This window comes from Rattus norvegicus, chromosome 18 (genome assembly GCF_021556685.1).
Source record: "Rattus norvegicus strain SHRSP/BbbUtx chromosome 18, alternate assembly SHRSP_T2T, whole genome shotgun sequence".
Taxonomy (NCBI): Eukaryota; Metazoa; Chordata; class Mammalia; order Rodentia; family Muridae; genus Rattus; species Rattus norvegicus.
This window is the reverse complement of record NC_141551.1, coordinates 75,383,217-75,407,546: the sequence shown is the minus strand read 5'-3', so window position 1 is coordinate 75,407,546 and position 24,330 is coordinate 75,383,217. Positions and strand designations below refer to the sequence as shown.

Genomic DNA, 24,330 nt, shown 5'->3' with positions numbered 1-24,330 from the left:
CAATTTTTTAAAAAATATTTTGACATTTGACATTGTCATTATAACAGTTTGAGGTTTTTTTTGAGTGCCATTGACTTTCAGTTCTTCACAAAGATCAATAAGATTTCCAAATAAAACTTCAGAAGATATCCAAAACACAGAGGCACAAGACACATGTGAAAAAAAAAATCAAAGCAGAGTTATGCTTCCAAGAAACCATAGCTCCTCAGTAACATTATTCACAGTCGTAAGCTAGATAACAAAGCAGATAAAGGCCTCAGATGTTTACAGTAAAAATAACTAACGACACGAAAGAGTATACAAAAGAGAAGAAGAATTCAACTCAGGACTTGGTGAGGAAAATCAACTAGCGTAGAGAAAACAGTTGTGAAAATGAACTGGAAAATTGGAAATTTGGATGAATCAACAATGTGAATAAAAATTCAAGGAATAAAAAATTAATATTAAAAAAAGAAATGTTGAAAATGAAAATCTCAATAAAAATTGTAGTATACCACATGGTGGGTCATATCCAACCACGACTGTTCTTCCAGGAGATCTGACCTTTGCATGCACTAGGCATACACATAAAACATATACATACATGCAGGTAGACACTCCTGCATATAAATAAATAAAAAAAATAATGGAAAGAATAGATTTTATAAGAAAAAGGAGACTAAAGACAAGTTAGAACAGAACCCTTCAGAGTCAACAGAGCAAACCAGCAATACTAATACATTGACAATACTAATAAATCTCATTATTTTTCCACTTAAGCTTCTATAATCTTTAAATGATATTACTGTGATTTTGGTATGTTTATATATTAATATATTTCTTTCTATATTCCAAAGAACAAATTCAAGGCCATACTTAGGTCTAATATCTATTAGAATGTATGATATAGGGGCAAGGTGTACTGGCAATTGTGGGGCTGGAGAGATGGCTCAGCTGTTAGGAATGTTGGCTGCTCTTGCAGAAGACTATGGGGATAACTTTCCAGTACCTGTGTTCAGCAGCTCCTATGTGTCTTTAACTACTGTTCCAGGGGATCTGATGCCCTTTTGGACATCTTGAACACACACACACACACACACACACACACACACACACACACACACACAGACACACACACACATACACACCACACACACAGACACAGACACACACTCACTCACACACACATGTATGCACACACAGACACATACACACATACACACACCCTTTATGCATTCATGAATTTGAGGCAGCCAATCACATCACATCCTTAATCAGGAAGCAGCGAGAAATGATCAGAGGTTCTCAGCTTTATTTCCAGTTCTTATTCAGTCCCGGGCCACAACTCATGTCATGTTGCCATTCACAATTACAGCCGCTCTTCCCATCTCAATTAGGGAAGAAACTTGTGTCGTTATGTATTTTATATAAAAACTGTCACAATGAGACAAATATCTTTATCCTATGGTATGTATCGTAAATATAAAATATTTGCATATATGAAATTTAAACCGGATGCCTAGGGAAGTGCACACAGAGGCTGCCTGACTGTAGTTCAAGGATCACAGGCTTTATCTCAGTCTGAGCTGATCTCAACAGCATTTCCCTTGTGGCACTGCCTTTTCAGGTAACAGAGATGTAAGAGTTAACTCACCTTGGCAGTTCATAACTTCACCAGCTGGTTAAGGCAGGGTAGGAGTCCTTGCAAGGAGGCTCTGAGAGGCCATTGCCTGAAGCTGGGGAGACGAACCCTAAGAAGCAAGGGAGAGCCAAGGATGCTGCGTGTATGGGATATCCTCCAAGGAAAGCTTCAGGCGTAGTGGAGCCAGTGCAAGGGAAAAGTTGTGTGTGCTACAGGTAAGCTGGAGGGGCAGAGTTACACAAGCCCTTTAGAACCCAGACTCAAGCATGAGTTCCACATGTCTGACACTGATCTGCAGGATTTAATACCTGCCCTGCTGGGTTTTAGTCTTGCTTTGTTCTGATCTTTCCTTACTGTAACGTTCTTCCCTGCTGTAATGGAGATGTTTATCTGTTTCCATTATGGAACATTTTTATTGTTGTTGTTTATAAGAGCTCATGGTTAAGGGTTTGCCTTGAGTTTCACAAGACCTGGACTCTGGACTCATAAACAAGCAGACACTATGGGAACTCTTGAAATTGGACTCATTGTACTTTGCGTTATGAGGTGTTTGTGAGCCATTGGGCACAAGGTGTAGGGTTATGGTTTAAAATGTTATGTGGACTTGTGAGACTCAGTAGTTACTGCCAATTTGACAAAGTCTAGAATCACTTAGGAGACAAACCATTAGCCGTGTTTGTGAGGGGCTTTCTAGATTTGGTTCATCGAGATGGGAAGAACCACTGTAACTGTGGCTGGGTGGCACCAGGACATGGGTTGAGGTCCTAGGCTGAATAAGAAGTAGAAATAAAGCCGTCTACCTCTCATCATTTCTCGCTGCTTCCTGACTAAGGATGCAATGTGACCAGCTGCCTCAAGCTCTTGCCACCAGGACTTCCGTGCCACAGTGGATTGTGTCCTTGGAACGTAATCCCAAAAGGTTCTTCTTTCCTTTTGGTGCTTCTGTGAGCGGTTTCATGGCGGTGATATGGAAGATGAATACCCCATGAAACTGGGAAGAGCATGAGAGTGGAATGGATCTTAAAGGACGCAGGGGTGGGTAATAAACGTCAGAGAGGGCCATGAAGTACACGTGTGAAAATCACAAGGGGCAATGTTGGTATGGGAGAGAGGGGCCCGAAGAGCATTTGGTGGGTGTGGGAAGAATTGGGAGAAGGGGAGAAAATAAGAACAAAGAACATAAATATATAAGTATAAATATAAATGCTACAACGAAACACATCACTTTATAGGCTTACAAAATCCAGGAAAAATAAAAGAAAGCAAAAGGAAGGGACTACCTGGATGAGGGAGGGAAATTGCCAAAGTGGGACGGGCTGAAAAGGGTAGGGCAGTTGGTTACGAGGACAAATAATAACAAACTGTAATGACGTATATGCATGAATGTTTCATGGTGAGAGAGTGGTTTATAGTCTAACTTAATTTTCAAATAACCTCAGGAATGTTAACTTGTAGCAAAATAAAAAAAATCAGGATATTATAAAACTAGAGATACAATCTATAAATTCGGCAACAAATGTATAAAAATCTATAAATGGCACTGCACTTAATAACAGGCTATATCTTATCTTTAAATAGATATGAAGCGTTGATCAACTTGATCATGTTAAAGGCTAGAAAACAAATCATCACGTAACACCCTGGATTTCATTGAAAATACATTTGCATACAGTGGACTTAACGCATGAATCGCGAGACATTATCTATAAGTACCCTTAACGTTTAGAAATTTAGACAGTTCTAAAACTCCCTTGGTCAATGAAATGAAACCGTAATGTCAATTAAATTAAATCATGAAACCTAGCATATCAGAACCTGTAGGGTGAAGTTCACCACAGTCAGTAATCGGCCGCCATCAACTTCCAAATCCACCGTCCTTGCCTTGCTGGAGGCAAGACTTTGTGAACTGCACCAGATCAGACTTTGTCAGGAGCGGAACCCGGAAGGACACGGCAGCAAACAGACTTCTTCCTGATTCTGGTTCCTTTATTTTTCTAGGCTGATGGGAACTAGCTTTGGACAGGAACGAGCGGCTTTCCCAATGAGCTTTCTCCTGCCTCAGCATTCCCAAGCGTTCGGGGCTGTTTTTTCTGAGCGCGTCTACCCTGCAGATAGCTCATGGATTTGCTGTGAGCATCTTCTTTCTCTGGCGTCTCAGATGGCCACTTTTGAGTAATGCCACCAATCTAACTTCTCAGTCTGTGACTCCCCAATGAGCTATGGCTACTCTCTTGAATCATACGGCCTGGAAGAGATGGTTCTCTCAAAGATTTCCCCAGGAGTGCTTTTCCTCAGCTCCGGAAAGGGTATTTGATCCCCACGTATTCTATTTTATGTTCATTAGCATTCTCTTTATAACTTGGCATGCAATTCTTTGTTATAATTAATAATTTAATAGTAAATTTATATGCAAATTACTAGGCTGATTTTTTTTCCCCTCTCTCTCTCCTGGTAGAAACCTGACTACAACACAGAAAAGAGTCTGCTGAGTGAAATTTATAGCACTTAACACATGAAAGGGGAGAAGTTCAAAAGCAAGGGTCTGAAATCTATCTCAAACAATGTATGCTAATTGCACACACTAATATATAAAAAGGATAGCTTCTTGACTGGTTACTTTGTGCTAACTTGACGTAAGTTGGAGGCATCTGGAAAGAAAGAATACCAACTGGGAAAATGCACCCATCAGGTGGCTTGTACGTCAGCAGCTGGGGCATTTTCTTGATAACTGCTGTAGGCGGGCCCAACACATTGTGACTGATGCTATCCTCTAGTAAGTGGCCCTATATTGTATAAGAAAGAGCAGGCCAAGGTGAGAAAGCCAGTAAGCAGCATTACATGGCCTCTGCTTCAATACCTGCCTCCAAGCTCCTACTGCGAGGTTCTGCCTTGATTTCCTTTCATGAGAGACTACAACTGCGAGCTGACACAAACCCTTTCCTCCCCAAGTTACCTTTGGTCATGGTATTTATCAAGCAACTGAAGGCACACTGAGACAATATCCAGGTTCATTTAGAGGGTTAATTGTATTTTGAAATTGACTACTATGATTCTTCTGTAAGAGAAAAACACAATCATATTAATAGTCATAGAAAATATCTGAAATATTCAACATTCACTTGTGGTAAAAATACTCTTAGCAAGTTAAGACCATAAGGATAATGTGGTTATCGATAGTCATAAAAATCCTATGGCAAATATTAATTAAGGGTGAAACTTTTGGGGGGTAATCTCTTGTGTTCTGTATTGTCTTTGTATTAACGCAAATGCTGATTTTTCTGAGGGCAGTGATGTGAGTACAGGGCAGACTTTGGTATCGTTGTTTTCATTAAGCACCACTTGTCTTACTGTTTTGCAAAATCTCCTCCATTACTTTCTGATTGGATTAGTGAAGAGCTGAACAGCCAATAGCTAGGCAGGAGAGAATGGGCGGTACATCCGGCCGAGGTGGGAACTCTGGGAAAGAATCAGACGATGGTGACTCTTCAGTCAGGCATGGGAGAAGAAACAGGTGTGGGTACTGAGGAGAGCTAATGAGCCTGCGGTAGGATGTAGATCTGTATAAGCGGGTTAATTTAAGTTATATGAGTTAGTCGGGGACAAGCTAGCTGAGGCCAAGCTATCATAATTGATAAAAGGTTTCTGTGTCTTTACTTGGATGGCTGGTGGGTGGGGACAGTACAGTGGCAGAAATTTTAGAAACATTTTAGTTTTAAGAATCATGGGGAACGGGGAACAGGATCAGATAGGGGGTGGGGCAGGAAAGAAGCCCAGAGGGCCAAGAGAGTGAATGGAAATTAGCATCCTGGGGGTGGGGTGGGGTGGGTGTGGGAGGTGGGGAGACCCTCTCGAAAGTACCAGAGACTCAGAGGTGAGAGACTCTCAGGATTCATTGGGGGTGATCTTAGCCAAAATACCCAATGTTGGGGAGAGGGAACTTAAAGAGACCACCTCCAGTAGATAGACAGGGTTTTACGTGAAGGGACAGGATTACTAACGCACAGTCAAACTTCCTGACCCAGATTTGTTCCTGTCTAAAAGAACTGCAGAGGCAAAAATGGATCAGAGACTGAAGGAAAGGAGGTCCAATGACCAGCCCAACTTGGGATCCATCTCATGGAGTGGAAGGGTGGGGGTCAGGGTGGGGACCAAGGCCTGACACTATTGCTAATGCTATGCTGTGCTTACAGATGGTGGCCTGGCATGAATGTCCTCTGAGAGGTCCTACCAGCAGCTGACTAAGACAGAGGAAGATACTGACACCTGACCATTGGTCTGAAGTTGGGGACCCCTAAGGTTAATTAGGGGCAGGATTGAAGAAGCTGAAAGGAGAGCGACCCCATAGGAAGACCAGCAGTCTCAACTTACCCAGACCCTAGAGAGCTCACAGAGCCTGAGCCATCAACGAGGAGCATACATAGGCCGGTCTTCGTGGTCTGGCTGAAGTGAGAGAAGATGCACTTAATTCTCAAGAGACTTGAGGCCCCAGGGAAGGGGGCAGCATGGCGGGGGGTGGGGAAAGCACCATCTCATAGGCAAGTGGGAGGAGGAATGGATGAGGAACTGTGGGTCAGGGAGACTGAGGGGGGCAAAGACTGGAATGTAAATAAATAAAATAAACTTATTGAAACAAAGAATCAGAGCAAGACAAAGAAGAAAACTGTCCAAAACCAGTAACATGAGGGCCCATAAAATCAAAGTCTGGCAAACTGGACAATATTCAATTTGTAAGGTTTTAGTTACTAAACAATATTGTTAAGAGAGTCTGTATTGTCATCGAATGAAATGTCGATATATATTTAAAATAATAATGATGTATGGCTACATATCATATAACATGTATATAATTACATATTAATTATAGTATATTATTAATATGTAATCATATAGCTATAAATAATTATATAGGAATATAACCAATGTAACTAAATGATAATAATTATATTCATTGATATAATTACATACCTTTATACCTGATAAAATTGATAATTAGAATATGTGCAACATTTTTAGAAACTTTAAGTAATGGGCAGGGCAGCAACAACGTGAACAGAGTTTCAGATTTCAGAGAATTTCAGAAAAGAGAGTGTCTCAAGGCCAAGCATGTATAAAATAACATATTTAATCCCTAATATTGCAAAATAAATATAGAAGTAAACAGTGTTTAGAATGTAGCAAGTTGGGATTATGTAAGCCTGTAACCCAAATGCTATGTGGGTTTGACGCAGGGAAATTTCTGGGGCTTCCTGGCTGCAGGTTTAACCAAAACCAAGAGCTCAGGGTGTGGGAGAGAGTGAAGGAGGAGGACATCTAATGCCTTCTCTGCATATGTCTCAGGCATATACACATCTATCCTCAAGTGTGTCCACACCATACAAACACCTGCCCTTCCGTCTATACAAAGAAATAACTGGATTCACGAGAGACATCATGTAGCTCTGGCTTTCTGGGCTTCTGTTATTTCACTCAGCATAATCTTTTCCATTTTCATCCATTATCTGTACAGTACATTGATGATTTCTTTCTTTCTTTTACAGTTGACTAATGTGGTAAAAATTTAGAAGCGGCAGAACTGGTTTTTGTGCAAACCCTGTTGGTCGCTAGTTCTGGCTCCAACGGGCCATTGGAACTAGTGCTAATTCATCTCAGATTAGTATCTCTCCCCGTGGCTCTCTGCTAGCCAAGAACTCTCTGGTTCCAGCCACCTGGTAAAATCAAGACTCAGCAAACTGTAACCCAACAATCAGATTTACATGTTCAATTCTCAATCCACAATACATCCGCACAATAAACTTACAACCAATTGATAAGGATATAGACCGCCCACCTAGATAAGATATAATTTGCCCATCTAGACAAAACAGAATCCTGTACACATCCATCCCTTAAGAATAGTCAAAACAACCTGTAAATGTGCAGAGAGGAATCTTAACATCAGCCGCCATGTTCTCTCCACTGCCTCCCCCTCGCTCCTGCCTCCCCTCCTCTTTAAAACTTTTCTCCCACACATCCTTCCTTCTCATCCAATGACAGGCCTCATTCTATCCTGTACTTGCCTTTACCTGCATAATGATCTCAACCTACAGACTAATATTCATATATATATATGTGTGTGTTTATACATATATGTAAATTTATTTATGAATCCATGAATCTGTTGATGGACGTATGATCCCACTTCCTAGCTACTGTGACTAGGCCATCAAGTAGCACGAATGTGGAAGTGTTTCTGTGTAGAGTATGAGGTTGTCTTGGGTGTATGTTCGAGGGCAGCACAGCTGGATCGTTTGACAGTTCTGTTTCTAGTGTTTTGAGGCATCTCCAGACCGACTTGCAGAGCGATCGTGCCCACCAGCAGTGGATGAAGAGTTCCCCTTTCACTCCATCCACATCAGACAAAAGCCAGGGAACTAGAAAGGAACCATCGGCAGGGTGGGGAAAGGAATACGAAGACAGGATGGATCGATTATAGGTAAAGCAAAGCAAGGGATGTGGAAAACTGAGGGTGGAGAGGCTCAAACAGGGCAAGGAGTATAGAAGCATAAAAGAAACCAGGGGAGAGCTGACTGACCTGAGGAATGGTTATGAAAGGCTGTATGGAAGCTACTCCCTCACAACCCACTGAACAAAAGTAGTTAGAGGGGTGGTGGATTATCTGTGAATTGAAAGAAGACAGGGTTAATGGATTAAGTGGGGGTTGGGGAGAGGGGATGGTGAGAGAGGATGTATTGGAGGGCTTAAGTAAAGCTAAGAATATATGAAAGAGCCTTATAGAGACCCACTGGCTCCAGAGACATGTAGCAGAGGATAGCCTTATCTGACTGACATCAGTGGGAATGGAGGCCCTTGGACCTGTGGAGGCTTGATGCCTCAGCGTAGGGGGATGCTGGAGCAGTGAGCAGGGAGTGGGTAGGGGGGTGGAGGAGCACCCACATAGAGGCAAAGGGGAGAGGGGAGGAGGGTGGTATGGGGAGGGTCGTGGAGAGGTAACTGGGAAGGGGGATATCAAGAAAAAAAAAAGAACAGGGATACTAATGCAAAAAAAAAAAAAACCCCAAAAAGAATTTGAATGGAATTTCCCTTCACGAGTGAGAAATGCCACTCCTAAAGGACGTGCATCATGAAATGAAAACCATAATGTAAGGTACGGGACACCTTCCGTGAGATGTCATTGGCTAGAGAGGCCCCAGGCGTCTCCAAAACAACAGGGCTTATTGCCTTTCTTTCCCTCTGCAACTACGACAAGACCTTATGGTGGAAGACATCAGATCCTTTGGCTGCAGGATGTAGAAAAGTTAATCTCATAACAGCCAGGGAACTTCTCCCCTGCTGGCTAGTTTTTACAGCACCACAGTTTTTAGGGAGGAAACATATCACTGGTTTTACCCAGTATGCACTGCAATACTGACCTGCCAAGTAAGACTTGCCTGCTGGTACAAGAGTGGCCAAGAGCGGTATGACTCTTACAGGATAATGAACCACTTTTGGCTTTCTGATTGGATTGCACCTGGTGCAGTAATTTTGGTCATACGCCTGTGCTAGACTCTGTGCTTATTTTCTAAATGATTATCCTCTCCAAGTGCCATTTTTAGATCCCAATAACAGTCAGAGAGGTTTCTTTTTTCAGTGAACAGTAATTGGTGAAGAGAGGCATAAGCCGGTCAAAGTGTTCAGTCCTAAATGGAACATCTATACTCCATAAAGTACAGAGAATATGGCAGAAGAGGAGGTTTAAAGAACTTAAGACTAGAGGACGGAGAGGAACGCTGTGAAACATTATCTTCTGGACATGACATGGTTGTCAAAGTCATGGGACACAACTGCCATGGTTACCTGAACAACGTCAAGCCAGCAAAAATCCCAGCATTAGTGGGATAAATAATTTCTGGTTCTCCCGCCTTACTGAGGAGAGTAGAAATCTCCTGGGGGAAGAAACAAACATTCTTGTTTGAGTTGACCACTGATAGTTTTTTCCTGCTGCAGTTGACGGTTCTATACCCATGTACATATATGCCCCACTGGCCATAGTGGGTTATAAAACAAACAAACAATTAAAAAAGTCATGAACTTGGGAGGGGCATTTTGGGTAGGACATGATGGGAGTTGGAAGGGAAAATGGGGATTGATCCGATATTTCATTAAACATATGAATGAAGTTGAAGAATAAAGAAAAAAATTTCCTTTATTGAAAATAGATTCTTTTCAATCAAACTGATTACAGTTTCTCCTCTTTCTACTTTTTCCAGTTTCTCCATTTCTCTCCTTACACCTGGGTCTACCTCCCTTTTGTCATTAGAAAAGAACAGGCTTCTAAGGGATAATATTAGAATACAACAAATTAAAGTATAATAAGAAAAAAAAATCACACAGGAGTTGGACAAGACACACAGAAGAAAAAAGAGCCCAAGAGAAGTCATAAGAACCAGAGACTGACTCATTTTCACTCCCAGGAGTCCCATAAAACCACCAAACTGAAAGTCATGATAGATACGTACCGGACCTGGTGCAGGCCCACGCAGATCTGTTCATGCTCTCAGTCTCTGAGTTCATAATGAGTTTTAATCATATTGATTTAGATGGCTTTGTTTGCTTGTTGTCCTCCATCCCGTATAGCTCTTATAACCCTTCTCCTTTCTCTTCTGTAGGGTTTCCTGAGCCATGACGGGGAGAGTTTGATGGAGACATTCCATTGAGGGCTGACGTTTCAAGGTCTCTCTCTACATAATGTCTGGCTGTGGGTCTCTGGGTTTGCCCGTTTGCTGCATCAGGAAGCTTCTCTTATGATAGCTGAACAAGACACTGACCTATGAGTAAGGCAGAATATCACTGGGAGCCAGTTTTTCACTGTTACTAATTTGCTTATTTAGACCGGGAGTATTTGGTTTTCTCTTAGGTTCTCGGGCTATCTAGTCTCTGGTTCTTGACCACCCAAGGAGTATCAGGTATGGCTTTCATCTTGAGGTTGTTTGACATCCTTGGCCAACGACTCAGTCAGATGTAACCCAATCCCAGTCCTACAAGCTTTATTTGGTGACAAGAGATGGCTGGATGGGGGCTCTCCCCCATTGTTTGGTGAGTTCATTTAGATCACTTCATATATGTATATATTTTAGGAAGCTTCTACTGAATTAGGTTTCCGCATTATCTCTCAAGTGGCTCTTAATTTTAGCTGTCTTTCCCTGTATTTCCCCCTCATTCCCTTCTTTCTTCACCTTCTCCCTTGATCATTCCATTCCAGAACTCCCATTCAACTGTGACTCTTCTATTTCCTGTTTCTAAGGGGATCTGTGCTCTCTAGCCCTTTATTCTATAACTGTCCTCCGTGGTTTCATGGTGGTAGCTTAGTTATCGACTTGACAGCTAATGTCTATATATAAGCAGTACATACCATATTTGTCTTTCTGGATTTGGGATGCCTCACTCAGGATGATTCTTTTCTAGTTATATCCATCTACCTACAAATTTCATGATGCCATTTCTTAAACTCCTGGGTAATACTCCATTGTATAAATGCACCACATTTTTCTTTATCCATTCTTTGAGGGACATCAAGATTTTTTCCAATTTCTGACTATTATTAATGGAACAGCAATGAAAATGGTTGAGCGAGTGTCTCTGTGACGGGATGAAGCATCCTTTCGATTTGTGCCCAACAGTAGAAGATCTGGATCTTGAGGCAGATCAATTCCTGTCTTCCTGAGAAACTGCCACAGGATTTCAGTAGCTGTACAAATTTGTAGCCCTACCCCTCACTTCACATCCTCATCCTCATGAGCTAGTTTTATTGATTGTATCTAGTCTGACTGTTACAAGATGAAATCGAAAAGTACTTTTGATTTGCGTTTTCCTTATAGCTAAGGACGTTGAACATTTCTTCAAGCGTTTCTCAGCCACTTGAGTGTCTTTTATTGATAATTCTCTGATTAGATATGTACCCCATTTTTAATTAGGTTATTTGCTTTCTTGAGATCTATTTTTCTTTTTCTTTTTCTTTTTCTTTTTCTTTTTTTTTATTAACTTGAGTATTTCTTATATACATTTCGAGTGTTATTCCCTTTCCCGGTTTCCAGGCAAACATCCCCCTCCCCCTCCCCTTCCTTATGGGTGTTCCCCTCCCCACCCTCCCCGCATTGCCACCCTCCCCCCATAGTTTAGTTCACTGGGGGTTCAGTCTTAGCAGGACCCAGGGCTTCCCCTTCCACTGGTGCTCTTACTAGGATATTCATTGCTACCTATGGGGTCAGAGTCCAGGGTCAGTCCATGTATAGTCTTTAGGTAGTGGCTTAGTCCCTGGAAGCTCTGCTTGCTTGGCATTGTTGTTCATAAGGGGTCTCGAGCCCCTTCAAGCTCTTCCAGTTCTTTCTCTGATTCCTTCATCGGGGGTCCCGTTCTCAGTTCAGTGGTTTGCTGCTGGCATTTGCCTCTGTATTTGCTGTATTCTGGCTGTGTCTCTCAGGAGCAATCTACATCCGGCTCCTGTCGGTCTGCACTTCTTTGCTTCATCCATCTTGTCTAATTGGATGGCTGTATATGTATGGGCCACATGTGGGGCGGGCTCTGAATGGGTGTTCCTTCTGTGTCTGTTTTAATCTTTGCCTCTCTATTTCCTGCCAAGGGTATTCTTGTTCCCCTTTTAAAGAAGGAGTGAAGCATTCACATTTTGATCATCCGTCTTGAGTTTCATTTGTTCTAGGCATCTAGGGTAATTCAAGCATTTGGGCTAATAGCCACTTATCAATGAGTGCATACCATGTGTGTTTTTCTGTGATTGGGTTAGCTCACTCAGGATGATATTTTCCAGTTCCAACCGTTTGCCTACGAATTTCATAAAGTCATTGTTTTTGATAGCTGAGTAATATTCCATTGTGTAGATGTACCACATTTTCTGTATCCATTCCTCTGTTGAAGGGCATCTGGGTTCTTTCCAGCTTCTGGCTATTATAAATAAGGCTGCGATGAACATAGTGGAGCACGTGTCTTTTTTATATGTTGGGGCATCTTTTGGGTATATACCCAAGAGAGGTATAGCTGGATCCTCAGGCAGTTCAATGTCCAATTTTCTGAGGAACCTCCAGACTGATTTCCAGAATGGTTGTACCAGTCTGCAATCCCACCAACAATGGAGGAGTGTTCCTCTTTCTCCACATCCTTGCCAGCATCTGCTGTCACCTGAGTTTTTGAGATCTATTTTTCAAGTTCTTTCTGTATATTTGATATTATCCCTCTATCGGATATGGAATTGGTAAAAATCTTTTCCCACTCTGCTTTGTTTGAATGACGGTGAGCTTTGCCATGTGGAAGCTTCTCAGTTTCCCCGAGGTTCCATTTATTAATTGTTCTTCTTAGTACCTTTACTGTGTTCTGTTCAGAAAGTCTTTTCCTGTGACAATGAGCTCAAAGCTATTCCCCATTTCCTCTTCTGACCTGTTATATGTATGCATTTTATGTTGAGATCATCACTCTACTTGGAGTTTTGTGCAGGATGGTAAGTATGGTTCTATTTTGATTCTTCCACATTCACCCATGAAGTGTGACTAGCACCATTTATTGAAGACACTGTCTTTTTTTTCCTATGGTGTATTTCTAGCTTCTTTATAAAAGATCAGGTATCCATAGGTGTGTGGATTTATGCCTGGTGTTCAATTTACTTCCATTAATTAACATGTTTTTTTTTGTGCCAATACCATGCTGTTGGTATTTGTATAGCTCTGTAGTATAACTTGAAATTGGGAATAGTGATACCTCTTACAGTTCTTTTCTTTTTTTTTCTTTTCTTTTCTTTTATTTTATTTTATTTTTTATTAACTTGAGTATTTCTTATATACATTTCGAGTGTTATTCCCTTTCCCGGTTTCCGGGCAAACATCCCCCTCCCCCCTCCCCTTCCTTATGGGTGTTCCCCTCCCAACCCTCCCCCCATTGCCGCCCTCCCCCCATAGACTAGTTCACTGGGGGTTCAGTCTTAGCAGGACCCAGGGCTTCCCCTTCCACTGGTGATCTTACTAGGATATTCATTGCTACCTATGGGGTCAGAGTCCAGGGTCAGTCCATGTATAGTCTTTAGGTAGTGGCTTAGTCCCTGGAAGCTCTGGTTGCTTGGCATTGTTGTACTTTTGGGGTCTCGAGCCCCTTCAAGCTCTTCCAGTTCTTTCTCTGATTCCTTCAATAGGGGACCTATTCTCAGTTCAGTGGTTTGCTGCTGGCATTCGCCTCTATATTTGCTGTATTCTGGCTGTGTCTCTCAGGAGCGATCTACATCCGGCTCCTGTCGGTCTGCACTTCTTTGCTTCATCAATCTTGTCTAATTGGGTGGCTGTATATGTATGGGCCACATGTGGGGCAGGCTCTGAATGGGTGTTCCTTCAGTCTCTGTTTTAATCTTTGCCTCTCCCTTCCCTGCCAAGGGTATTCTTTTTCCTCATTTAAAGAAGGAGTGAAGCATTCACATTTTGATCATCCGTCTTGAGTTTCGTTTGTTCTAGGGATCTAGGGTAATTCAAGCATTTGGGCTAATAGCCACTTATCAATGAGTGCATACCATGTATGTCTTTCTGTGATTGGGTTAGCTCACTCAGCATGATATTTTCCAGTTCCAACCATTTGCCTACGAATTTCATAAACTCGTTGTTTTTGATAGCTGAGTAATATTCCATTGTGTAGATGTACCACATTTTCTGTATCCATTCCTCTGTTGAAGGGCATCTGGGTTCTTTCCATTTTCTGGCTATTATAAATAAGGCTGCAATGAACATAGTGGAGCACGTGTCTCTTTTATATGTTGAGGCATCTTTTGGGTATATGCCCAAGAGAGGTATAGCTGGATCCTCAGGCAGTTCAATGTCCAATTTTCTGAGGAACCTCCAGACTGATTTCCAGAATGGTTTTACCAGTCTGCAATCCCACCAACAATGGAGGAGTGTTCCTCTTTCTCCACATCCTCGCCAGCATCTGCTGTCACCTGAGTTTTTGATCTTAGCCATTCTCACTGGTGTGAGGTGAAATCTCAGGGTTGTTTTGATTTGCATTTCCCTTATGACTAAAGATGTTGAACATTTCTTTAGGTGTTTCTCAGCCATTCGGCATTCCTCAGCTGTGAATTCTTTGTTTAGCTCTGAACCCCATTTTTTAATAGGGTTATTTGTTTCCCTGCGGTCTAACTTCTTGAGTTCTTTGTATATTTTGGATATAAGGCCTCTATCTGTTGTAGGATTGGTAAAGATCTTTTCCCAATCTGTTGGTTGCCGTTTTGTCCTAACCACCGTGTCCTTTGCCTTACAGAAGCTTTGCAGTTTTATGAGATCCCATTTGTCGATTCTTGATCTTAGAGCATAAGCCATTGGTGTTTTGTTCAGGAAATTTTTTCCAGTGCCCATGTGTTCCAGATGCTTCCCTAGTTTTTCTTCTATTAGTTTGAGTGTGTCTGGTTTGATGTGGAGGTCCTTGATCCACTTGGACTTAAGCTTTGTACAGGGTGATAAGCATGGATCGATCTGCATTCTTCTACATGTTGCCCTCCAGTTGAACCAGCACCATTTGCTGAAAATGCTATCTTTTTTCCATTGGATGGTTTTGGCTCCTTTGTCAAAAATCAAGTGACCATAGGTGTGTGGGTTCATTTCTGGGTCTTCAATTCTATTCCATTGGTCTATCTGTCTGTCTCTGTACCAATACCATGCAGTTTTTATCACTATTGCTCTGTAATACTGCTTGAGTTCAGGGATAGTGATTCCCCCTGAAGTCCTTTTATTGTTGAGGATAGCTTTAGCTATCCTGGGTTTTTTGTTATTCCAGATGAATTTGCAAATTGTTCTGTCTAACTCTTTGAAGAATTGGATTGGTATTTTGATGGGGATTGCATTGAATCTGTATATTGCTTTTGGTAAAATGGCCATTTTTACTATATTAATCCTGCCAATCCATGAGCATGGGAGATCTTTCCATCTTCTGAGGTCTTCTTCAATTTCTTTCCTCAGTGTCTTGAAGTTCTTATTGTACAGATCTTTTACTTGCTTGGTTAAAGTCACACCGAGGTACTTTATATTATTTGGGTCTATTATGAAGGGTGTCGTTTCCCTAATTTCTTTCTCGGCTTGTTTCTCTTTTGTATAGAGGAAGGCAACTGATTTATTTGAGTTAATTTTATACCCAGCCACTTTGCTGAAGTTGTTTATCAGCTTTAGTAGTTCTCTGGTGGAACTTTTGGGATCACTTAAATATACTATCATGTCATCTGCAAATAGTGATATTTTGACCTCTTCTTTTCCGATCTGTATCCCCTTGATCTCCTTTTGTTGTCTGATTGCTCTGGCTAGAACTTCAAGAACTATATTGAATAAGTAGGGAGAGAGTGGGCAGCCTTGTCTAGTCCCTGATTTTAGTGGGATTGCTTCAAGTTTCTCTCCATTTAGTTTAATGTTAGCAACTGGTTTGCTGTATATGGCTTTTATTATGTTTAGGTATGGGCCTTGAATTCCTATTCTTTCCAGGACTTTTATCATGAAGGGGTGTTGAATTTTGTCAAATGCTTTCTCAGCATCTAATGAAATGATCATGTGGTTCTGTTCTTTCAGTTTGTTTATATAATGGATCACGTTGATGGTTTCCGTATATTAAACCATCCCTGCATGCCTGGGATGAAGCCTACTTGATCATGGTGGATGATTGTTTTAATGTGCTCTTGAATTCGGTTTGCCAGAATTTTATTGAGTATTTTTGCGTCGATATTCATAAGGGAAATTGGTCTGAAGTTCTCTTTCTTTGTTGTGTCTTTGTGTGGTTTAGGTATAAGAGTAATTGTGGCTTCGTAGAAGGAATTCGGTAGGGCTCCATCTGTTTCAATTTTGTGGAATAGTTTGGATAATATTGGTATGAGGTCTTCTATGAAGGTTTGATAGAATTCTGCACTAAACCCGTCTGGACCTGGGCTCTTTTTGGTTGGGAGACCTTTAATGACTGCTTCTATTTCCTTAGGAGTTATGGGGTTGTTTAACTGGTTTATCTGTTCCTGATTTAACTTCGATACCTGGTATCTGTCTAGGAAATTGTCCATTTCCTGAAGATTTTCAAGTTTTGTTGAATATAGGTTTTTATAGTAAGATCTGATGATTTTTTGAATTTCCTCTGAATCTGTAGTTATGTCTCCCTTTTCATTTCTAATTTTGTTAATTTGGACGCACTCTCTGTGTCCTCTCGTTAGTCTGGCTAAGGGTTTATCTATCTTGTTGATTTTCTCAAAGAACCAACTTTTGGTTCTGTTGATTCTTTCTATGGTCCTTTTTGTTTCTACTTGGTTGATTTCAGCTCTGAGTTTGATTATTTCCTGCCTTCTACTCCTCCTGGGTGTATTTGCTTCTTTTTGTTCTAGAGCTTTTAGGTGTGCTGTCAAGCTGCTGACATATGCTCTTTCCTGTTTCTTTCTGCAGGCACTCAGCGCTATGAGTTTTCCTCTTAGCACAGCTTTCATTGTGTCCCATAAGTTTGGGTATGTTGTATCTTCATTTTCATTAAATTCTAAAAAGTTTTTAATTTCTTTCTTTATTTCTTCCTTGACCAGGTTATCATTGAGTAGAGCATTGTTCAATTTCCACGTATATGTGGGCATTCTTCCCTTATTGTTATTGAAGACCAGTTTTAGGCCGTGGTGGTCCGATAGCACGCATGGGATTATTTCTACCTTTCTGTACCTGTTGAGGCCCGTTTTTTGACCAATTATATGGTCAATTTTGGAGAAAGTACCATGAGGAGCTGAGAAGAAGGTATATCCTTTTGCTTTAGGATAGAATGTTCTATAAATATCCGTTAAGTCCATTTGGCTCATGACTTCTCTTAGTCTGTCGACATCACTGTTTAATTTCTGTTTCCATGATCTGTCCATTGATGAGAGTGGGGTGTTGAAATCTCCCACTATTATTGTGTGAGGTGCAATGTGTGTTTTGAGCTTTAGTAAGGTTTCTTTTACGTATGTAGGTGCCCTTGTATTTGGGGCATAGATATTTAGGATTGAGAGTTCATCTTGGTTGATTTTTCCTTTGATGAATATGAAGTGTCCTTCCTTATCTTTTTTGATGACTTTTAGTTGGAAATTGATTTTATTTGATATTAGAATGGCTACTCCAGCTTGCTTCTTCTGACCATTTGCTTGGAAAATTGTTTTCCAGCCTTTCACTCTGAGGTAGTGTCTGTCTTTGTCTCTGAGGTGTGTTTCCTGTAGGCAGCAGAATGCAGGGTCCTCATTGCGTATCCAGTTTGTTAATCTATGTCTTTTTATTGGGGAGTTGAGGCCATTGATATTGAGAGATATTAAGGAATAGTGATTATTGCTTCCCGTTATATTCATATTTGGATGTGAGGTTATGTTTGTGTGTTTTCTTTCTCTTTGTTTTGTTGCCAAGACGATTAGTTTCTTGCTTCTTCTAAGGTATAGCTTGCCTCCTTATGCTGGGCTTTACCATTTATTATCCTCTGTAGTGCTGGATTTGTAGAAAGATATTGTGTAAATTTGGTTTTGTCATGGAATATCTTGGTTTCTCCATCAATGTTAATTGAGAGTTTTGCTGGATACAGTAATCTGGGCTGGCATTTGTGTTCTCTTAGGGTCTGTATGACATCAGTCCAGGATCTTCTGGCCTTCATAGTTTCTGGCGAGAAGTCTGGTGTGATTCTGATAGGTCTCCCTTTATATGTTACTTGACCTTTTTCCCTTACTGCTTTTAATATTCTTTCTTTATTTTGTGCGTTTGGTGTTTTGACAATTATGTGACGGGAGGTGTTTCTTTTCTGGTCCAATCTATTTGGAGTTCTGTAGGCTTCTTGTATGTCTATGGGTATCTCTTTTTTTAGGTTAGGGAAGTTTTCTTCTATGATTTTGTTGAAGATATTTACTGGTCCTTTGAGCTGGGAGTCTTCACTCTCTTCTATACCTATTATCCTTAGGTTTGATCTTCTCATTGAGTCCTGGATTTCCTGTATGTTTTGGACCAGTAGCTTTTTCCGCTTTACATTATCTTTGACAGTTGATTCAATGATTTCTATGGAATCTTCTGCTCCTGAGATTCTCTCTTCCATCTCTTGTATTCTGTTGGTGAAGCTTGTATCTACAGCTCCTTGTCTCTTCTTTTGGTTTTCTATATCCAGGGTTGTTTCCATGTGTTCTTTCTTGATTGCTTCTATTTCCATTTTTAATTCCTTCAACTGTTTGATTGTGTTTTCCTGGAATTCTTTCAGGGATTTTTGCGATTCCTCTCTGTAGGCTTTTACTTGTTTATTATTGTTTTCCTGTGCTTCCCTAAGTGTGTTCATGTCTTTCTTGAAGTCCTCCAGCATCATGATCAAATATGATTTTGAAACTAGATCTTGCTTTTCTGGTGTGTTTGGATATTCCATGTTTGTTTTGGTGGGAGAATTGGGCTCCGATGATGGCATGTAGTCTTGGTTTCTGTTGCTTGGGTTCCTGCGCTTGCCTCTCGCCATCAGATTATCTCTAGTGTTACTTTGTTCTGCTATTTCTGACAGTGGCTAGACTGTCCTATAAGCCTGTGTGTCAGGAGTGCTGTAGACCTGTTTTCCTCTCTTTCAGTCAGTTATGGGGACAGAGTGTTCTGCTTTCGGGCGTGTAGTTTTTCCTCTCTACAGGTCTTCAGCTGTTCCTGTGGGCCTGTGTCTTGAGTTCACCAGGCAGCTTTCTTGCAGCAGAAAAGTTGGTCTTACCTGTGGTCCCGAGGCATTTGTATATTGGAGGGCTACTGATTTTTGTCAGTTAATTTTGTTTATTGCTTCTTTGCCGAAAGTGTTTATCAGCCATGAGAGTTTTCTGGAAGAATTTTTAGGGTCACTTAAATATACTGTCATATCTTCTGCAAATAAAGATAGCCTTACTTCTTGCTTTCTAGTTTGTATCCCCTTGATCTCCTTCAGTTGTCTTATTTCCCCAGCTAAGATTTCAAGTACTATATTGAATAGCTATGGAGAGAGTGGGCAACCTCATCTTGTTCTTGATTTTAGTGGAACTGCTTTGAGTTTTTTCTTCATGTATGTTGATGTTGGTTATGAGAAAAGAATTAGAAAAGTAGTTTTCTTTCTTTCTTTTTTGAAAACAAACAACAACAATTTATTAAAACCAATACTTAAACACAAAATTAAAAAGATCAGAAAGAATAAAAAGGTGATATCTCAGGGGAAGGAGAAGGCTGGCTGTGGGCCTGGAACTGCTGCTCGATTGAAGTGAGGGGCTGAGCACCCGGGGCAGGAGCAGTAGCACAGATACAGGGCAGGCCCACACAAGGTGTGACAGGGCCATTCTCTGAAGATGTAGGCCCTCTGTAGCAAGTAGGAAGTTAGTGAAAGATACATTGTATCTACAGACAAACTGAGACACAAGTTCAACAGCTGCTATCATGTGTGCTGTCTGTGCTGCTGCTGCCACATCTGGTTGCAGCTACTCATGCTTCACAGAAAGTTCTGGAGGTTTTTGTGCCCTCCAACTCTGATGCACAAGTTGGTTCTGGCTCTAGAGTGACTCTTTTCCTGCTGTTTTACACCCATCCAATCTGTGGATCTGAGGATGTGTGTCTCCCCAGATCTGAGCCTTGTTCATCCTTGGATGGGAATCCTTGGCTTGATTGTCCTGCATGAGAGTCATGAACCTATTGACATGGACACTAAGATCTAAGTGTGCCATACACACGTCAAAGTAGGCCTTTATATATTTCAGTATGAACAGTTCCGAGGTGTTCTTGTCCATCCATGTTTCCAGGAAGCTACAGAGGGTGTTATTTATTTGTTCATCCTCTTCACAATAAGGGCTGAAGTTGGCATACCTCAGGAACAGCTGGTCCAGTACCAGTAGGGGGGTGTCAAATCTTTGGTATGTGATCACAAAGGCAGGGACATAAAAGGTGTCCCCTTCCTGCAGAGAAGGTCCCAGGTTGTTCCTTAGCTTAACCACAGCCTCTGTACTAAAGTTGGAGTCTCTATAGGACTCCCTCAGGTCCTGTGCTGCAGAATCATTCTCATCCTTGTCTGTGTGCTCCTGTCCTTGACTGCTCCTGGTCAACGATCTTCCCTTTCGGGAAAATGGCCACAGGCGTTGAAGACAAGAGCCAACCCTGTGCCTCCAGACACCACCATGGCCTTCCCTGTTGTCTTTCTTGAGGCCTGAGCCTCGAGTAGTCCGAAGACAGCAAGAGAACATCCTTCCTTCTCTACTGTTTCTGGCAAGTGAGTCTGCAGGCCTTGCTCTAACCGGTGGGTTGCCTGGTTACCAAGGTTCTGTATTCTTAGGTCATTTTGAAGAGGTTGGTTCTATTACTGTCCCTTCTTCAACAGAACTTTCCTTAAAGGCTCCCATTCCCCCTCTCATTTCCTAGGTACACAAATTAACATAGGTAGATATCAGAAAAGTAGTTTCTAAAAACAAAGGATTTATAACGAAGAGGACAGGGAAGAGGGTATGGTTCATCATGGACTGCAATCAATGATACCAGCATTGAACTCTGAAGATAATACAGTTTGTGGGAAATAATATGTGGAATATAAGAGGAGGGAAACTTAGCTATGGGATAGCTGTGAAAGCTGGGAGCATCAGAGTTCTAAATAAATCAATGGAGCCCCTGGATGACATCATTAAGTGGAAATGGGCAGTTTCTTCACTGCATTGGACATTGAAGTAAGACTTCGTGGTTGCTGGGATAGAAAGGGAACAACAGCAGGGGAGTCTGTGGTGGAAAATGTTAGCTTATCTCTCAGAAAAAGCATCTATAGAGGAAGGTGTCTAGAGGGACACTCTGATCTGTAGAAATAATTTTCCATCATGAAGCTATCTAAACATATGAGTAACAGCTACAGGGAAGCAAAAATCAGGGTTAGAATGAGATACCAGAAAGTGGTTGAGGGGCTGATTTAAGAACAGAGGTGGAAGTGTTCACCTTGAAGAGAAGCTGCCTGCCACATATGTCATAGAGTGGGGAATTATTCTTGTGTATGTGTGAGAGAGACTTGTGGGGGGAGGAAGAGAAAGGGAGGGAGGATAGAGTGAGAAAGAGTACAGAGACTGTGTACTTAATGACTGGAGTTAGTAAGAAAGTGAGATAAAGGACAGATGGTAATTCCAGCTTTCTGGAATCAATACATGACTTGAGGTTTATTGAGTCATCAAGGATTCTAGGTGATGTGAATGGAGTAGAATTTACTTAGAACCTATTGTTTAGAGCAGCCCAGTATCAACCAGACTGTACCTACTCTCTATTCCAACTGGACCTTCCCACAAATACATGTCTTTGAGCAGCATCAAAATGAAGAATCTTTGATGCTGGGTCCTTCAAAGCCTTAGGGATCACCTAAGCATCTCTGCCCAGACCTCTACTCAGTTGCCTCTGACTGTCTGCTCTTTACCTGTGCCTCACCCAGATGAACCTTGGGTTACTTTCCACATTTCTATACCTGTAGATTAGACAGTTAATGGCCTCCTTTGCTGATACAAGAAGCAGAATGTACCATCTAGAAGCAGTCTAATGTAACACTTTAAATTTAAAAATATTAAAGAGAATTTATGAGGAAAATCACATCTTCATAGTATGAAAGCAGCAAACATTTCTTTTGAGCCAAGACACACAGTGAGCCATTGTGTGCATACAGAGTAATCATCTGTGTGAATCGTTCTTTGGGCTTCTGTGCAGAAGGATGGAACTGCAAAAATTCCAGAAATTAAACTAATCATCTATTTTTGCAAGCAGAAAAGATGCTTTGAGTTTTAACTTAAAAAAAATGGGAAGGAAGAGGGGTCACAAAAGTTTATTTTAGTCACATTTAATGAATATAGTTTTCACAGGTAATCCGAGGATATTCAGAGCTTATTAACAAAATTAACAGCTGTTACCATAGTATAATTCACACAGAGAAACCCAAGCCCATGTTCGCCAATTATTAAACTATATAAATCCAGGCCCACATTTAATAACTTACTGAAAAGTTGTGCCTAGTTGTGATAATTCTCATTGTAAGCAAAACAATCCATTTCAAATCTAGCAAACCTCTTATACTTCGGAACAGTAATTAGTACCCACTTTGTAACATAATTTTCTTCTGTTTTGTTTTGAGTGTGTATGAAAACTTTCAACTATGTCATTGATGACCACCCAAATCAGGTCAATTTTCTGTCACATGTAACACCCACTACTAGTCCCATTGTCTTAGTTATGTCTTTTGAATACTTTAGAATGGTCCCATCGTTACTACACTTATCTGAAACTCGAAAGCCCTGGCTTGACGTTACTCATGATAACTATTTCAAAAATTAATCGCCCCATGCCAGCAAGTGAAACTCCAGTACGAGGAATGGGGCTTCCTCCTTTTGAGACATCCGCTAGAGTCGCACAGACCCACGTGCATTACAGGTTGTTCCCAATACTCTTGGTGACACTCCAGAACTTGGTGGTAAAACCTTGTTGCTTAAGATACCACATGCTTGAGTCATAGAACATGGCAGAGTCAAGCCGGTATCCCCTTAAAAATGCCATCCCTACTGGTTTGTTTTCATGGGGCTGGAAGTTGCTATGCCTGCTTTTAGAGGAGAAAAAAAAATCCTTCATTTCACCCAGCCGTGACCCTGAACGCTACTATAATGACCGGCCTGATAGATGATGCCCGTTTGTGCACTAGTGGCTTGGACGTCGTGGCTGTAACCAACCACTTTCTTCTCAGATCTAAGGCCGGATTCACGGGATTGTGACGCATACTTGGCACTGTTAAAGAGACCAGGAGTTTGTGGCCACACAGGTTACAGACCCGAAAGGGGAACTCAATACTATTATTCTACCAAATAGCCGTGGTATTAAAATGACTCGTAAGGACTTACTGCTATGTCCAGAGATCAGCATATCCCTCAAGTTTCATCAGAGAAGAGGCTTATCACAGAGACTCTTTTGGTGGTTTGAATGAGAAAGGTCCGACACAGTCTCAGGCATCTGAACACTAGGCCCTTGGTGGTACTGTCTGGGGAGGTTTAGTTGGAGTAGACTTGACTAAGGAAGTGCATCATGGGAGTCGGGGGTGGAGCTTAGAACAGTCCGGCTACTTCAGTTCGCTCTCTTTACTTTGCGCTCGCTCGTAGTTCAAGTTGTGAGCTCTCAGCTTCCGGCTTCAGTTGACACACGTGCTGCTCGTTGCCACACTTCTCTGCCATGATAGGCTCTTCCCCCATCTGGATCTGTAAGTACAAATAAACTCTTTATATATTAATTGCCTTGCTCATGGCGGTTTTATATTATTATTTTTTTTAATCACGGCAACAGAAAATTATACTTCTCAGTTGGTCAGGAAGCAGAGAAGAAAAAAAAAAAAGATTGTGGAGTTCTCAGACATAAATGAGCTACGCGTATCTCATACCTCTCCCCAGCACTCAAGGATCTTCATGGAAGGGGAGTTTTGAAAACTGTAAGAATCAGAGGTGATGGACGGCTCCAAAGGAACAGTTTCCAGATACAACATGGCAATTGTACGCATGAACTCACTGCAATTGTGACAGAATGCACACCTATAGAACTTCCGTCCAGCCAAATCCCAGCATGGAGCAGGGAAGGTGGGCACACGATCCTATTGCTGTCTTGGCATTTGTTAATGTTGGGAGAGGGCGAGTCAGGATTCTTTAATGATGCGACCCCTGGTAAGCTGATCACATACCAGGGCAGGTCCCACTCCCAAGAATGGCTGGACAA

The 24,330-nt window shown here is 41.4% G+C and overlaps 1 protein-coding gene and 1 long non-coding RNA gene across 2 annotated transcripts; both read right to left on the bottom strand.

The window, feature by feature from the left end:
- Nucleotides 1-32: 32 nt before the first annotated feature.
- LOC102554148 (uncharacterized) lies at nt 33-24,092 on the bottom strand. Its single transcript, XR_015642679.1, has 5 exons — nt 24,002-24,092; nt 23,472-23,822; nt 2,422-2,640; nt 1,634-1,730; nt 33-116 (listed from the first exon to the last, which is right to left on the bottom strand). It is a non-coding gene; the product is annotated as an uncharacterized LOC102554148 (long non-coding RNA).
- On the bottom strand, nt 19,715-20,825 carry Ralgdsl10 (ral guanine nucleotide dissociation stimulator like 10). The gene has a single exon (XM_087593630.1). The coding sequence runs from the start codon at nt 20,808-20,810 to the stop codon at nt 20,127-20,129; it is 684 nt and encodes a 227-aa protein (XP_087449756.1). The 5' UTR covers nt 20,811-20,825; the 3' UTR covers nt 19,715-20,126.
- Nucleotides 24,093-24,330: the final 238 nt, after the last annotated feature.